General features: G+C 55.0%; 1 protein-coding gene across 1 annotated transcript in view; it reads right to left on the bottom strand.

Annotated features, from left to right (window-relative positions):
* Positions 1-17,092, bottom strand: part of SYNJ2 (synaptojanin 2) — a gene marked incomplete at its 5' end in the record, with an annotated part of 68,620 nt that overhangs the window by 28,629 nt on the left and 22,899 nt on the right. Inside the window, 4 exons of the mRNA XM_014545041.1 lie at positions 73-245; positions 2,867-2,963; positions 7,259-7,320; positions 16,865-16,948. Coding sequence (XP_014400527.1) covers positions 73-245; positions 2,867-2,963; positions 7,259-7,320; positions 16,865-16,948 — 416 coding nt within the window. The remainder of the gene's footprint in view (positions 1-72; positions 246-2,866; positions 2,964-7,258; positions 7,321-16,864; positions 16,949-17,092) is intronic.

Raw genomic sequence — 17,092 nt, 5'->3', positions numbered from 1 at the left:
CACCCAGCCCTCCGCCAGGGCCCCCAGCCCTCCGCCACCAGCCCAGCGGGAGGGGAGACGGCGGACACTCACCGGGGACTCACACTCGCGCCCTTGGTGAACACGTCAAAGTCATCCCAGTGGAGCTGCAGCTGGGGCCGCAGCAGGTTCTCCAGTTTCTCTAGCTTCCTGCCCCTGGCGAACTGGTGGAAGTCGAAGTTTATCATAGGCGTGTCACCGGCGTGGCACGAAGCCCAGAGCAACTTCTGAAGGGGGAGAGGGAGGAGGTGAGAGTGGCAGGGGCCAGGGGAGGAGACCGGCAGCAAACCTCTCCCGGCTGGAATCCGAGTGGCCAACCCATCACTCACGGAGCAAGCGGCCTGTCAGTCCTGACCCTGCGAGGGCAGCACGCAGCTGGCCCACAGACCCACAGAGCATCTTGCAAACAGCAGGTCCGCCGCGGGCAAGCGACAGCCAGGCCGGGCGAGGCTGCCGAGGAAGCCCCAGTCCCGCTCCGACATCGCCCCTCTGCGGGGCTCTCCGAGGGGCCGGGGAGGGAAGGGCCACTCTGTTCTTCAGGCACCAAGTGCCACAGGCCCCTGAGGCGCTGGGCAGCCCGCAGGCTGGGAGCTCATAATCCAGCTCTGGGTTGCCTGGTAACCAGCCCCATCTAGACAGGCACTAGCCTCCAGGTGGGTGCGCTCTGAAGCGGCTGAGCCTCCAGGGGTTCCTCTGGGGGCTCCTGGCAGAGACCTCCCTTCCACACCAGGAACCTCGCCACCCACTCCTCAGCCCTCTCACCAGCCCCGAGGGAAGGAGACCTGGCTGCCGCCCAGGGACCGGGCCTCGGCCTCCTCCGCCCCACAGCTCCCGGCCAGACTTGTCCGGAGTGCGTAGGACTCTGAAGGACTGGTGGGACTTCGGCTGTCTGGTCCTGTGACTCAGAGCACCCGCCCACCACGGGCCAGAATGCAAATCAGTGCCCGGTGCCACCGTCAAGGAGGTGTTGCCGTGAGATGAAGTCGGATGAACTGAGCAGGGTGCTGCTCGGTGGCTCTGTCTGGAGCAGACGCCTATTGCCTGTGGCTTGATAGGCACTGGGCCGCAGGCCGGCTGTGGGGCACGGACCCCAGCATTGCAGAGCTGATGGGCCCAGGGAGCCGGGGCTCCATGCGACACTGGTCAGGTCTCCTGCAGGCGGAATGTCAGCTTCTCACCTCCCACCTGCCCAGGAGCCTGCCCCCCCCGCCCCCCCGGGCCTGGGCCACGGGACCGCTGCCATCTCCTGCCCCTCTTGCGCCAAAACAGCCCGTCAGCCCAAGAGGCACTTCCGCCTGCTGACAGGTCGCTGGGGACGTCCTTCCCCAGAACTCAAGGCATAAAAGGGAAAGAGATTCTTGGGCTCTTTTTTGTTCTTGCTCCCCTCCTTCCTTCTTCCTGAAAATGAGCTGCCAAGGTGGGTGGAGGGGAGATATTTCTCAATCTTGTTGCCAGTAGCAACAAACCAAACAGGAAAAGCAGGTCTGGCCAAATGACACTGGCACCTGGAAAGGCTGCTCCAAGCCCGGCTTTCCTAAGCAGAGTGAAATGGGCACCCAGCTCGGGAGCTGCCATCAGCCAGGGGCAGGTCTGCCTTCACACTCTCTCCATCGGGGGCTTTCCTGATCTTGAAACAACCAGGGCTTTCCCCATTAAGTGGGGGCTGCGGGTGATTGGAAAGGGACCGTGGAGGTGCCCACAGCCCATTCTGGAGCTTTTCATGTGGTAGATTGAATACATACGGGAACTCTGGGGACAGGGAGAGATGGGGGGAGGGGGAGAGCCGCTCCAACTGCTTCCTCCCCTGCTCAGGGTTTCTCCCCACACCTCCCTGGTCCTGCACAGGGAAGCCCCAGGGAGCCATGGGCAGCCGGACACAGGCAGCAGCTTTCAGGGGCAGCCCAAGCAAGAGTGGAAGGTTTGAAGGCTCCAAGTGAGCAGGAGGAAATCACATAAGGTTTCTTGCCTAAAGCCGATCAGGAGCTCTGAAGAGCCACTCCAGGCATAAGGGCCCTGCAGGTGTTTGCATGAGCTTGCCAGCAGCGGAGACAGACCAAGGAAGGAGGGGTTGCATGGGCAAAGCCCAAACATTCGTGCACACGCGTTTGCATGTGTGGGTGGGTGCATGTGTTTGTGTGTGCGTGTATGGCTGAGTGTGTGGGTGTGCGTGTATGGGTGTGTGGGTGGGCGGATGAGGGGGTGGGTGAGTGTGTGCACGTGCATGTGTGGGTGAGAGTGTGTGTGTGTATGTGTGTGTGGGTGTGTGCGTGTCCATCCAAGAAGATGGAAAAGGCCGGGCTGTCCTGAGTCTCCAGGCCCCAGTGGAAGCTCTAGAGCAGCGGTTCTCAACCTGTGGGTTGCGACCCCTTTGGCGGTCGAACGACCCTTTCACAGGGGTCGCCTAAGACCATCCTGCATGTCAGATATTTACATGACGATTCATAACAGTAGCAACATTACAGTTATGAAGTAGCCACGAAAATAATTTTATGGTTGGGTCACAACATGAGGAACTGTATTTAAAGGGCCAGAAGGTTGAGAACCACTGCTCTAGAGCAAGCATGTCAAACATGCTCAAAAAGCATTTATTTGAGGCACGCAGCCCGCCGGCCGCGAGTTTGACATGCTTGCTCTGAGGAAATGCAGCTGGAGACAGGAGATGCTCCGTTTCAACTCAGCAAATTCTCCCAGCTCTCAGTTCACAAAAATTAAACTTCGCACATCAGGAGCCCAAGTCAGTAATGCTGGAAGCCTGGTGAGGTCTGCACTGTCTCCAGCCCCCGCGGGAGGCTGCCTCCCCTCCCCTCCCCCTCCCTGTGTGGAGAAGCGGGCAAGGGGCTGCGTTTACCTTGAAGGCTCTGTTGAGCACCTCCTCTCCGCCTCTGTTCCCCAGCAGGTTTACGACCACTTGCTTCCCATACTGCTCCTTCAGGAGGACCATATGCCTGCAACAGAGCAGGCGGCACCGTGACCCCCACCAGGACGCAGACTGAGCCCCGCCTCCAGGGAGAGGATGTGGAAGGGACCTGCTGGGCACGAAGGCCCAGGATGGCCTGTCCGTGAAAGGGCAGAACAAACCCGGCACACGAGAGGAAGGACGTTCCAGAAAGCGCCCCATTAAACCCAGAACAGCTTCACCGGCCCGCATGAACAGAGCCTTACAAATGCCATGTGTGTTATCTCTGAAATCAATCTGTTTCACTTGGTACCGTCTGTCCTCCGAACTGGAAAACCTGGTAGGAGAACAGTCAACCGCAGGGTCCAATTTTTATCTAAGAGCTGCTGTATTTTTTTCCCCATTTCTTTTTATGTAAAAATACGTTTGTTTGTTTTAAGAGAGAGAGGCAGAGAGAGGGATAGAGAGATAGAAACATCCATGAGATGATTAGCTGCCTTCTGCCCTGCTGCACGGCCCCCACCGGGGATTGAGCCTGCAACCCGGCATGTGCCCTGACCGGGAATCAAACCAGCAACCTCTTGGTTCCTGGGTCGACACTCAACCGCTGAGCCACGCTGGCCGGGCTAAGAGCTGCTTTACGATGGTCCAAACAAGGAGACACAACCAAATCTCAGTCTTTAGGAAAATTATTTGTGCATCAGAGACCATTTAAAAATACATATGTTGAGCCCTAGCCAGTTTTGCTCAGTGGATAGAGCGTCGGCCTGCGAACTGAAAGGTCCCAGGTTCGATTCCGGTCAAGGGCACATGCCCGGGTTGTGAGCTCAATCCCCAGTGGGGGACTTTCAGGAGGCAGCCGATCCATGATTCTCTCTCATCATGGATATTTCTCTCTCTCTCTCTCCCTCTTCCTTCCTCTCTGAAATCAATAAAAATATATTTTAAAAATACATATGTTGAAATATTAGGGAGAGACAAATGTTTACCTTTTATCACCAGCTTTTGAAAAGTAACTTTACAACTTTAACAATGGTTAGAAATGCTGAAATGCAGTGTTTAAAAAAAAAAAACATAGGAAAAAGACACAAGCAAAAAGCGGATGGAAAACTGTAATCTAATAGGGCCATCTTTATACCTAAAAATAGAAGAAAGACCAGAAGATAAAACATCATGATGTCAGAAGTGGGGGAATTCTGTGTCATTTAAAATTATTTTGCCGAAACCGGTTTGGCTCAGTGGATAGAGCGTCGGCCTGCGGACTGAAAGGTCCCAGGTTCGATTCCGGTCAAGGGCATGTACCTGGGTTGCGGGCACATCCCCAGTGGGATATGTGCAGGAGGCAGCTGATCGATGTTTCTCTCTCATCGATGTTTCTAACTCTCTATCTCTCTCCCTTCCTCTCTGTAAAAAATCAATAAAATATATTTTTAAAAAAATTATTTTCTTCTTTAAACATTTCATTATTTTCCAAACGTCTACAATGACATGTTTCTTCTATAAACAAAATTTTTAAAAAGTTAATTATCACGAAAGAACCAAACCCCATAAGAGAAAAAAGCACACTCTTTTACTAACTTTGAGGGGTGGCAGTGGGCAGAAGAATATGATTCTGAAGGGGGGGCAGTGCAGGTTTCCTGCTGCGGAGTTAAGCTTGAGTCTGCGGGCAGCTCCTGTCTGTGTGAACAGCCTTCCCTAGAGCAACACTCCCCTCGGCCCCGCCCACCCGGCAGCCCTTCCTGGGGGAAGACACAGGGACCCATGAGCCAGTGAAATCAGGCCTCCTGCAGGCTGTGCTCTGTCCCTGGAGCTGTGGGCGTGCAGCCCTGGCTGAAGCTGCCAGAAGAAATGCAACGTTCCTGGCCTGGCCTTCTGGGCTCTTTGGGGTCTCTGCCCAGAGAAGGGGTGTCCTGGCCTGAGGTGTGACATGTGGACAGAACAGCAGGCTCTGCTCTGGTGGGAAGTCCGAGCTGCCCAGCCCTGAGTGAGCTCCCTTAATTCGGGGTGAAATGTGAGGAGGCCCATTGTGGCCACACATCCGAGCTGTGTCCAAGCCACAATGCAGCTTGTCAGAAATAAGGCTGTCTGATGCCCACATACATCTCCACCGGCTCCAAATTCCCAGGCTGGGAGAGGAACACCGTTACTCATGACTCATGTCACCGGCCCCATACACCCTCGATCGAATCATTCACTGCTCTGAGCTGGCTCCTTGGTCTGTCACATAGGCCAGTCCTCCTGTGAGGGGCAGGCATGAGGAGAACAGGCGAGTGACAGTGACGAGTCCAGCGTTTGGCACGTGGGAGCTGGTTTTCCTTTCCTTCCTTTTGATTTAAAAGGAAGAGAGCACACTGTATTGATAAACGGAGACTCAGTTCACTGGCTCTACGGGACAGAGCCTTGGAGTCCACACCGCGGTGAGGAGAGTGAGGCTCCTCCCGGCATTGGTGGCTCCGTGCGCTAGGGACTTTTTCAACCTTTCAGCTCATCTGCTCCTGTCAGGTGGCGCTCCTGGGAAAACCGGAAGTTTTCCAGCACATCGAGGAGTCAGATTTCCACTTGGCAGCATCCTTCTCAAATCCAGGGCATAACTGAGGGGCCAGCAGTTAAACCCTCCCTGATGTCCAGACACAAGCAGGTCTGTGCAAAGCGAGAGAGGGCAGATGGAGTGGGTCACCATCCTGCAGAGTGAGACCGGGCACCGCCCAGTGACAGGCTAACGCCGTCATCAAAACTGTACGACACCCCGAGCAGCGGCAGCCCAAGGCCTGCTGGAGACACCCGCTTCCGCAGGCACGGCAGATGGCAGAACGACAACAAGCAACCAGGGAAGCAAGACAGCAGGATCCCCTGGAAAGGATCCCATGGAAAGGATTTTGCAAGTGGGGGAGGGTGGAGGGATTTACTCTGGACCAAACACATCAAAGAACTGAGAAACTCAGAGATCTGGGGGCACCTCTCCAGGGGGTGACACAGCCCTGCTCCTCCGGGGGGCCCACTGCGCCCCATCTCGGTCTGTGAGAGAAACCTGTGACCTCGCTCCCAGACACTCACTTCCAAACTGTGGCCCAATGAGAGCGACGAGCCAGCAGCTGTCAGGACAGACAGGCAGCTCCTCCCAGCGGGAGGGAGGGGGGCACAGTCCGGTCAAACTTTGGGGTTAGAAGCATTAAAAAAGAAAACCCTTGCAAGCCAGAATTTTAAGTGGGAGCTGCCTGTTAAAGGACTTACGGCCTCAGAAAGGTGTTTGGGGATTCGAAGAAGAGATTGAGTTTATCCTTAGATTGAGGGGAGAAGCGAGTGTAAGAAAGGAGAGGGCTTGTACTCCCACGTACACACACACACACACACACACACACACACACACACACACTCTGGCCAGCTCAGGAGGAATTGCATTTTCTCTTACATTTCCTATGAACATTTAATGCAGATCAATGTCAGTGAAAAGAAGTCCATATGCGCCACGGGTAGACACGTGAATAGTGCTCAGAAAAAAGGCAATAGCATATTCCCTACTAGGTTACATATCTCCTTCCAGGAAAAGCTATTACGAGGGGTCGCAGCTGGGCTGGTGCTACCAGGTTATGGTAAAACGAGACGGCTGCAAACAAGTTTAAAGTCCCAACGAAGCTTCAGGCACAGTGATTAAAACACAAAATCACTTTTTGAAGTTTTCTGACATTCACTAAGATAATTTTTAAACTTAGTATTTAGATTAAAACAGCAGATACTTTAGGGAGCTATTAATGCTTCAAGTTCAAGTTAATAGTTCAGTGTAAAGTACTAACAGTTCAGGTTAAAGTTGCAAAATATTTAGTGTGTTATGGTCCAATTTGTGTTTTAAAACGTGAACTATGTATACGCCAACTTTTTCCTAGAACGATACAAAAAAGCCAACAGTGGACTCTCTGGTAGTGAGAACTGGGAGTTAGGGTACTGCGACTTCTCACTTTATTCTATGTGGTGGCATCAGACCTGGGAATATATTACTTTTAAAACGAACTCAAACACACACACACACATATACACATGGGCTACAAACACCCCATGATTCAGAGGAGCCCTTGTTAACCAGGACGCGGGGGTAAAGCTTCACCACGGGAGGGACTGGTAGGATTAAACAATCCCCTGCGCTACCTGAGCATTTATTACTGAGCCTCAGGGAAACCTGAGCGCAGGTAACAGCCTCACTTTGGAAATTCCCTTTTGCATAAAAGACCAAAGTAAAGGGCAAGGTCAGACGCCGGGCTGGGGGCCTCCCTTCCCGCTGTCCCCTGCACCGCTGTCTGGTGGGAGGGAGACCCCTGAGGATGACAGAAGGACGGTGTCAGATGGCCTTACCTGTCGAAAGCAGGGGCGTTGGCTTCCAGGCCTCTGTTGAGTCTCAGATGATGCGAGCCAACCTAAAGCAAAGAGAAACAACCCCGTGACTCCTGCTGCTCTGCGAACCCCGAAGTGGTCCCCACTCCCCCTCTCTGCCAGCCCGGCCTCCAGCGGCCCATTCCCAGCCCCCGATGTGGCCCCTCCCAGTGCAGGATGGCCAGGCCCCAAACTCAGGTCCCGCAGCCCGAGTGGGGCTCTGCTGCGGCCCCATCTGAGCTGCAGTGCAGACCATGCCACTCACATTCTTCCACAGACAGAGGAGAAACTCCAGGGTAAGACCACGAGGCCTGCATCACACCCACAAATCCCTCTGTGGTGAGAGGTATAGCTAAGCCAGTGGGAGAGAGACCACTGTCCCAGCATCCTCTGCAGCTACGAGGACGCTTGAGTTACAGCTACCTGGAAACTAACGCGTCTTGTTGCTTAGAGCTACCTGTTAAACACTGAAAGTTTAAAAACAACCTTGAAACTAACGTGCGGTTACTGAGCCAGCTGGAAGGGCTCTCTCTGGACATTTCTGGGACAATTTGAGGACAGTAACGGATTGTGACCTGGAGAGTAAAACAGGAATCCATGAGTCCATACCAGGGGTGGGGACATCTGGCCCTCGGGTCGTGAAAGGCCCGAGAAATCATTTGACCTGGCCCTGCCCAGACATGAGAGGGGAGTCAATTAAATGTTTGACCAAATACAGGAGGCTAATTTTTAAGTTGATAGTTTTGTATGGTCTGAGAATGATGTTATAAATATCCAAAGGGCCCTTGGCAGAAAAAAAGGTACCCCCACCCCTGAATACAGATGACAGCTGGCCGGCTGGGTGAGTGGGTAGGTGGGCAGGTAGGAGGGTTGGTGGATGGGTGGGTGGGTGGATGGATAGGCAGGCATATAGGTAGATGGCTGGGTAGGTGGGGGGTGGACAGATGGACGGAGGGTGGGTGGATGGGGCAGATGGGAGGACTCTTCCTTTCAGTGGAGTACTAACTAATGGAGGAAGTGGTGGGAAATCGTCATTTTACAAGCACTATAGTAAATAATTGCTCAGCAAACATCCGGGGTTGATCCGTCAGGGGAGAGTGACGAGGAGCAGGACACCTGCCTGGTCTCAGAGCGTCACCCACAGGCTGCTTATCATTGAAAAGGAAAACACACTAAGTGGAGAAACGGAACAGCTCCTCGCCCAGGTGATCAAAATTAGCATCGCTGATGTGGGACAGAGGCTCACGCGAGGAGGACGTGGCGTCAGGGATCTACACCCTGAGCCTGATAAGATGAAGGGAAAGAAGGCCTGCATTCCCCAAGAACGCCTCGTCACAGACAGGGGGCACTGCTGGGACTAAAGGAGACGAGCAGTGTGACGCTGCCTGCAGGTGTGACGCTGGCCTGGAGGGAGAAAGTGCCACCAGGACTCGTGAGACAACAGATAAGTCCAGAACGAGGACTGCATGTTACATCACGGTATTGCATCCGTGTGACACTTCCGGAATGTGTGCCTGCACCGTGGAGATGGCAGCGTGTCCTTGTTCTTAGGAGAAACGTCCTGACATAATAGTAGGTAGAGACACGAGGTAGCAACTCCTCTCACTGACTCAGAAAAGAAGCAATAGCGTGTGCGCGTGCATATGTGTGTGTGTGTGTGTGTGTGTGTGTGTGTCTGTGTATGTGGAGATGGTGACAGTGAATTTGGGTGAAGGACACACAGTTCTCTCTATTGCTCGTCTGGCTTTGCTGTAGGCCTGGAGTTATTTCAAGATAAAAGTTTCTTCAAATGCATGCTTAGCTTGGGCCGTTAGCGCACATTATGAAAGTCGTGTCCTTAGACCTACCAGGATGATCGGATGCAGTTATTACAAATATGTACCAAGTGTCACTCCACAGCGCCTGCCCGCAGGTAACACCTGTGTCCCTCTCCGAGCTTGAGGAGAGCAGCCGTCCAGAAAGCCGGCTTCCGGCCGGATGCAGAGGAGGCTGGGGCTGGGCTGGCCCATCTGACTGAGTCTATGAATAAGCCCCATCCCTCGGTCCGACGAAACCCTGGGGTTCTGGAGAAAGGCTCCAGCCAAAGGCCCTCGTCTGGTGGCTGAGCTCCTGCTGCCCCCTTTCTCCACGGCCGCCACCAGCTGGCTGAGGAAATGAGATGCTGAATTCCCAACACTTTCACAGCCGGGTTCTGAGAAGACGCTCTGCCCTGCTCCCCAAGCAAGTGGGCTCCTGTCTTCCTTCTGGATTTACAAGGAAGGCACCGGGAAATGGGATCCTTTCGGCCACCCTCTGATCCCCAAGAGCAGGGGCTGTGTCAGTCTGTCTGTTAGTCTGCCAGTCATGGCAAGAAGTCTCCCGGCCTCAGGGATACTGCGGCTGTTTTTAGACTCGTTCCCATGGGAACGCAGCAAGGGGAGGATGGAAAACTGGGCTCAGGGCTCAGAGGCCTAGATTTTAGTTGTGACAGTTCTATTACTGGACACATCTGCCCCCTTCCCCCCGGTCACAGCCCACGGCTGTTTCTCCTATAAAGGTAGAATTCAGTCGCGGATGACCGCACCAGGAGTGTCCCACCTCTGGGCTTGAATTCCTCCTGTTAGGTCGGAGAGAGCCCAGGATCGGATACATGCAGACATGTGATGAGACAATGGACTCCCCCTGGAATTTCTCACAGATCAACGTGCCAGACACAGATACCGGCTTCTTCTCCCTGAATCCACATACCCCCACACAGATACTGACTCATTCCTGAATACCTTGCTGACCCCCCTGCAGCTGAAACTTCCTCAGCTGAATACCTCAGCTCATGTCCCCGCCCCTCACCCAACCACAGTATAAAAAAAGCGCCTCCCTCCATGTTGGCGTGAATCCACGTGCCCTGTCTTTGGGGGTACGTGGGTCTCCCGGGGACGCAGAATAAACTTTCCTTTCCTTTCTTTTCTGATTCACTGGACTCTCTATTTCTTGCGCCGCCTCCTGAGCCACCTAACCTAACACCTCCCACTATAAAAGTCACCTGAGTCCCATGACAAATTGCGTAACCAGTCCAGGACGGAGTTAGCGAGCGCATCCTGACATCCATGCCTACACAGCACGGGGTACCAGAGAAAGACTGGAGCGAGGTGGACAGGGCCAGGCAGGACCACCGAAGGCATGTTTTGTCCCCGACAGCACTTAGTCCAAGGTCACTGCTGACCACAAACCCACCTGGGGATACTAAGAAGTCAAGAGCACTGCCCAGCGAATGACCAGGGCAGTCAGGATCCCTGACCCCAGCAGTCCTCAAAGTGTGGTCCCTGGACCCACAGCACCATGTTTAATGAGCCGCCCAGGTGACTCCTGCATGTGTGTGCATGCGTGTGCATGTGTGTGCACATGTCTGCACGTGTCTCCGCGTGTGCCCAAGCACTGGAGTCTGAGCAGCACTGGTTTTGACTCATCTTCCTCCTCCATCCCCTTTTAGCTCAGGTTGCAAATGCCTGTGAGCAGAGAAGGTGGGAGGAAGTGAGCAGCTGGGGGGTGGGGTGGTGGGGAGGGGCTGTGTTCACACCTGCGCAGCCACAGGGCCCTGTGACCAGGCCCAGCCTGCCCCTGGCTGCCTCTCCAGACATCCTGGCCTCAGGCTGCACTCACCCATCCTCCTTGGACATTCTCTCAGGAGGTCATCCTTCCTCCAACATTCTTTTCGTTTCATTGCCTCAGGCCTCACATCCTGCCTCCTCCTCTGACACTGACCCTAGTCTGTCCTCTCTGGTGGCACCGAGTCCTGAGGCCACCAGGTGTCGGAAGCCTTCAGTCAGGGCTGGAGTGAAGCCATGGTTGGCACCGGCAACCGGAACGGACTGTGATGCTTTATTGGGCCTCCCCTCCTTCTCCGTCACCCATCCCCCTCCCCCTCCACCTGGCCAGGTGGACGCTTGGACAATCACTCCTGTCTGAAGTGGTCACTTCAATCCTACAGACCACACACCCAGGGGCACTGGCCATGAGAATAACCGAGAACTCGAGGACGCCTGGCTGTGTGTCAGCCCTGAGCCCACACCGGCCCTGGAGAGGGCCCCACAGTCACCAAGGGCGTCTGCCAATCCCTCTGGCACCCACTGCCCCTCCCCTAGTTAAGGCTGCCAGCGTCTTACCTGGATCGCTGTGACTTCCCACCTGGTGTCTTTACCTTCCGTCTTCTCTCCCCAAACTAAACCCTATCACACTTACAGCTAATCATGTCACCCACCTCTGGGACCCTTCCGTGCAGTGGTCCAGCGTGTGCTGGAGCCAACTGCTACCAGCTCACACACCAGCTCCAAGTTCCGGGACATCAAGTTGGTGGCTTGACATCAGCCATGATGGGAGTATTTACACTACAGTAATGGGCAAATGCTGCAAATGGGATTTCTCCCTCCTGGCCCTCAGAAAACTGGGTTATCAGCACACCCCTGAGTAGCTCCCAAGCCTTCCTGAACATTGCAGTTACCTGGGGTTTTCAGAAAGGGCTGATGCCTGGCTCCCACCTCCTCACTGTGATTTTTTTTTTAATATATTTTTATTGATTTCAGAGAGGAAGGGAGGAGAGATAGAAACATCAATGATGAGAGAGAATCATTGATCGGCTGCCTCCTACACGCCCCACACTGGGGATGGAGCCCACAACCTGGGCATGCGCCCCCCAACCGGAATCGAACCCGGGACCCTTCAGTCCGCAGGCTGCCGCTCTATCCGCTGAGCCAAACCAGCCAGGGCCAACACTGTGATTGAATTGGGATGGCATGCAATCTGGGGACCAGGAGCTTTGAAGTTGCCCAGGTGATTCTGATGTGCAGCGACGTTTGGGCACCACTCCTCCGGCAGCTCCTGGGGAAACTGTCACCTCCTCAGCAGAAGATAGAAGCCCATCTGACCTGGTCCTGCCTGCCTTCCAGTCTCACCTCCCGCAGGGCCCTCCTAGGACTGCAGGCAGCCAGACCAGATGCACTGAACTCAGGGGTTACGTCTGCACCACGCCTTCCCTCAGCCAGGCCTGACTTCCGTGCCTGGTGGTCCTGCCCTGTCCTTCCCAAGTGAGCTCAGACCCCTCCCCTAAGCTGGGCTCTATGCACACAACAGGGTCATGCCGGCCCCTCCTCCCCAAATGCAGTATCTGGCGCCAGGGGCTCTGCCTCGCGCATCCACAGATGCTCTCTGAGTGTCTGTGGGACAAACAGACGGCCTGCTCTGGGGTGTCTGAGGGCTGCGAGACGGAACAGCCCGGAAGACGGGTGGAACAGCCCAGAAGACGGGTCCGTGCTGCATCCTGAGAGACGTGAGGACGCTGCCACTGCACCTGGCGGGGTCCGCCCGGAGGCGCAGGGGGAACTCATTCCCTTGCCAGAGGCAAACAGCGATGCAACTTGAGCTTTCGCCTCCTAGATGTTATAATTCACGTTTGTAATGTTAATAGCTACCATTCCCAGTGCTTTCTAGGTCCTAAATACCGTGCTCAATTCCGATATTTCATCCTCTCCATTCCCCGAGGTCGGTATTGTTTACTCCATTTTACAGAAGAGGAAGCTGAGGCTTAGAAGATAAGAACTTCTCTACTGTTTCTGAGATAAGAACTTCTTGTTTGAAATGAGAACATTTTTTGAGATAATATTTTTGAGATAAGTACATTTTTCTGAGATAAGAACTTTTTTTTTTGAGATTAGACTTTTCACAAATGTGTGGTTCCCATGGACACAGACAACAGTGGGCTGATGCCCAGAGGAAAGGGGGGGGTAGAAGAAGGTAGAGGGGGTACTCAGGGGGATGGAAGGACACCCGACTTGGGAAGGTCAACACACAATGCAGACGTCTTATAGAACCGTATACCTGAAACCTGTATAATTTCATTCACTGTCACCCCAATAAATTCAATTTTAAAAAGTACATGGATCCTAAGAGAATCAGAACTTGACTAGAACTTGGGTCTGCATAACTTCAAGGCTCTAGGCTCTTAATCACAGGATAAGTGATCTTGTTTCTGTGACGGCTGCTTTACACTCAGACAAGCACGCAAGACCCACGGACAACACGCGTCCACGACTTTATCTCGGTTCCAGTTCATGTTCATTGTAAGTATTTTTCCCCTCACCCTAACCTCTTCATCATTTTTGAAACTGTTGTTCTACAAGCCATCTCACATTTTGGAACAAAGAAAAGTACGACCACACAAATGAGCACAGCACGACGCATCCGAGAGCTTAGCAGTCTGACAGGGAAGGCGGGGGACGCAGGCCGGGTGGGAACAGCAGAGGCGCTCATCGATCCTGCACCCTCCCCCGGCTGGGGCGGCACAGGGAGCTTCAGAACTCAGACTAACTCACCTGTGCAAGACGTGGTCCCTGTGTGCACGTGATGGGGGGAGGGAGGTTCTTAAGTGACAAGGGGGGCAAAGTCTTCAACAGACACACAGTATGTAAAAGACCTACCCTATAACTGACACTCCAGGAGAGCAATTAGCCTTAGGGGTAAAATTTCCATGTGGCTGTTTATAAACTGTGCAACCCACTGCCATGGTGGGGATGGAACTGTGAAAGGTACACAGTTGCTGGAAATGGCCTCAGGATCCAGGACTTCCTAACAAGGGTACCATTCCTATGAAAAGTCGCACAGGAATCAGTATCCCACAGTCCTCTCTGCCCATGCTCACCCCCCTCTCCATCCCCCATCCCACCCTGGGCCCACAAGGCTCATAGGTTCCCTGGGGCAGCCCAAAGAGGGGGCACCAGTGCAACTTAAAATGCAAGCTATTCACCCAAACATATTTGTGCTTATAATATAACCCAAACAAAGAAGGAAGGGGAAAGGTCCACATGGAGAGACAACCAGCATCCATCCCCAGGCTTGCTCTTCACACATCCAGGGAGGGAGGCCAGGCCCACCATGAGCACGGCCTGCTGGTCCCGTGGAGCAGCCCAGTTCCCCTTGGAGGATGGATGGTACTTGGAGGATGCACGTGCCCATCAGACTCAAAGGTCAGCACATCCTTCATAAGATTCACAGACACAAAGCCTTTTGAAATGTGTTTTGAAGGAACCACGCACGGAGACTCTGGAGAAGCACTGGTGTGAGGATCTGAAAGGTGCTCCAGCTGCCGGAGAACAGGCAACAGGTCCCGCTGACACTGTGAGACCCAGGGGCACCAGGTCCCACTGACACTGTGAGGCTGAGGGGCACCAGGTCCCGCTGACACTGTGAGGCTGAGGGGCACCAGGTCCCGCTGACACTGTGAGGCTGAGGGGCACCAGGTCCCGCTGACACTGTGAGGCTGAGGGGCACCAGGTCCCGCTGACACTGTGAGGCTGAGGGGCACCAGGTCCCGCTGACACTGTGAGGCTGAGGGGCACCAGGTCCCGCTGACACTGTGAGGCTGAGGGGCACCAGGTCCCGCTGACACTGTGAGGCTGAGGGGCACCAGGTCCCGCTGACACTGTGAGGCTGAGGGGCACCAGGTCCCGCTGACACTGTGAGGCTGAGGGGCACCAGGTCCCGCTGACACTGTGAGGCTGAGGGGCACCAGGTCCCGCTGACACTGTGAGGCTGAGGGGCACCAGGTCCCGCTGACACTGTGAGGCTGAGGGGCACCAGGTCCCGCTGACACTGTGAGGCTGAGGGGCACCAGGTCCCGCTGACACTGTGAGGCTGAGGGGCACCAGGTCCCGCTGACACTGTGAGGCTGAGGGGCACCAGGTCCCGCTGACACTGTGAGGCTGAGGGGCACCAGGTCCCGCTGACACTGTGAGGCTGAGGGGCACCAGGTCCCACTGACACTGTCAGGCTGAGGGGCACCAGGTCCCACTGACATTGTCAGGCTGAGGGGCAGCTGCTCCACAGCTGGTCAGGCTGCACCAAGGGAGGCCAGACTGGAGACCAGAACTAAAGAGGGAACGACAAATGGGTTTTGCTTTGTTTTTAGAAGAGGGAGACCAGACATGGAGGGTCCCAGACACATGGTTGTAGACGGCCGGTCTGCAGAGCCAGACGCGCTCTGGGGCCGTATAACCTGGACGGACAGAGGGCACCGTAAGGAAGACGCCCCACACCGTGGCCTCCAGCTCAGCACCTGGAGGCAGCCTCAGACATCCTGGGAGAGGGACCGCGGCCCCGGGGGAAGTGGGTAAATTCCACAGCGCCTTCCCGAACACTAGGATTCTGTCATGACCATCCCCCCAACTTGGGGATTTCTTAAACGTGGTCTCCCTCTTTCCTTTTGCAGAGCTCCAGAAGTTTCAGGGGGAAATCTCCAAATCTAAAGAAAATCAAGTGTCACTCTGTGGACTGGCCAGAAGGGGGCCCTCTATGGAGACTCGGCTGCTTCGGCCTTGGGGAGCGATGGCAGAGAACGGGCACAGGGTTTTAGCTGTGATGAAATGTTCTAAAATTAGATTCCATGATGGCTACACGGCTCTGTAAACGCACGAGAACCACTGGCTCGCATGCTCTGCACGGGCGAGGTTCATGGTATGTCATCTGTGTCTCATCCAGCTCTTGCACACGCCCGCTGTGGGATGCGCGCCAGGGGATTCTCCACGTTATAATCATGCTCAGGAGGCTGCTCTGCCGCCACTTCCTGCCACCAGCTGTTCCCAGCCGGCTCAGCCATTCCTTCCTAATGGACAGGCTGGATGCTAGAGAGGCTTTTCCTCCCAGAACTGAGCCCAGATGACGCTCATCCGTCCATCTCACTCTCAGAGCTGACGTGTCTGCCCACGGCAGCGTGACGACAGACTGGAGGAGAAAGCGCCTACGGTGACACGGGGTCAATCAAGGGCCAGTAAGACCCAGGCCTGTCAAACACCCCACGCACCGGGAGATGGCCCTGAGCCTCTTCAGTCACCCGAACCGCGGTCACCCGGAGCCAGAGGCCTGCTGAGCACACAACGTCCCTCAGGCCAGAAGGACGGTCCGGATGGTGGACGGTCCGGATGGTGCTGAGGAACCTCAGGACCCCGTGCAGTGGCGCTGCCCCCCCGCCTCGGGTAGGAACTCAGTGAACGAGGCAGCGCCAGTCCGTGGACAACAAATATGCTCTTGGAACACGGCACCCTCGATCTCTCCCCAGGAGGCAGACGCCAAATACCTCGGCGCTGGCCCGAGCGCTGTTGTGGGCGGCAGGGGTATTTTTAGAAACCACAAGAAGGCTCTGTGCAATTCTCACGTGGCCGCACCACGGGCCCCTGCAATGCCAACCACGCCCGCTGCCCGGCCCGGGGCCCTCACAAAGCTCTCTAGGACAGTCACGACTCCCAAACACCTTTAACACATTCTCATGTATGGAATCTGGGAGCTAACAAGGTGATTCTATTCAATTACACTACACAGTTCCCTGTCAGCAAAGACCTCCCCACTGCAGGTGCATCAACAGTGAGCTCACGATCGGAAAATTACACACAATGCATATGTTTCCGCACACACCACACACACACACACACACGCCGGGCTCAACCCAATTGCACTGCGGGAAAAGGCCAGAAACTGCCATGAAAGAACATGGTGGAAAGAAACCACAGCCGTGTGGGGGAGAAGGCAGGACGAACAGTAACACGCGTGCACGGACTTTTTATGACCTACCTGGAGCCCTGGCTGCTCCCAAAACAGCGGAACCGAGCCTCTGATCTGGACGAAAGACGACACACCATCATCCATGTAGATCGTCTGCACCACAGGGAGACATAAAGGGAAGTGTTCTTCAGCGAGACCGAATGTCCGGGCCGGTAACGGGATCCGGCCACCTGAGACCCGACACCGGAGAGAAGGGCAGACAGCGGACGTCAGGCCTGCGCTCCGCGGCCCTGCGGG

Source organism: Myotis brandtii, unplaced genomic scaffold (assembly GCF_000412655.1).
Source record: "Myotis brandtii unplaced genomic scaffold, ASM41265v1 scaffold395, whole genome shotgun sequence".
Taxonomy (NCBI): Eukaryota; Metazoa; Chordata; class Mammalia; order Chiroptera; family Vespertilionidae; genus Myotis; species Myotis brandtii.
Note: the sequence above shows the minus strand (reverse complement) of the source record. Positions and strands in the feature narration are given on the sequence as shown.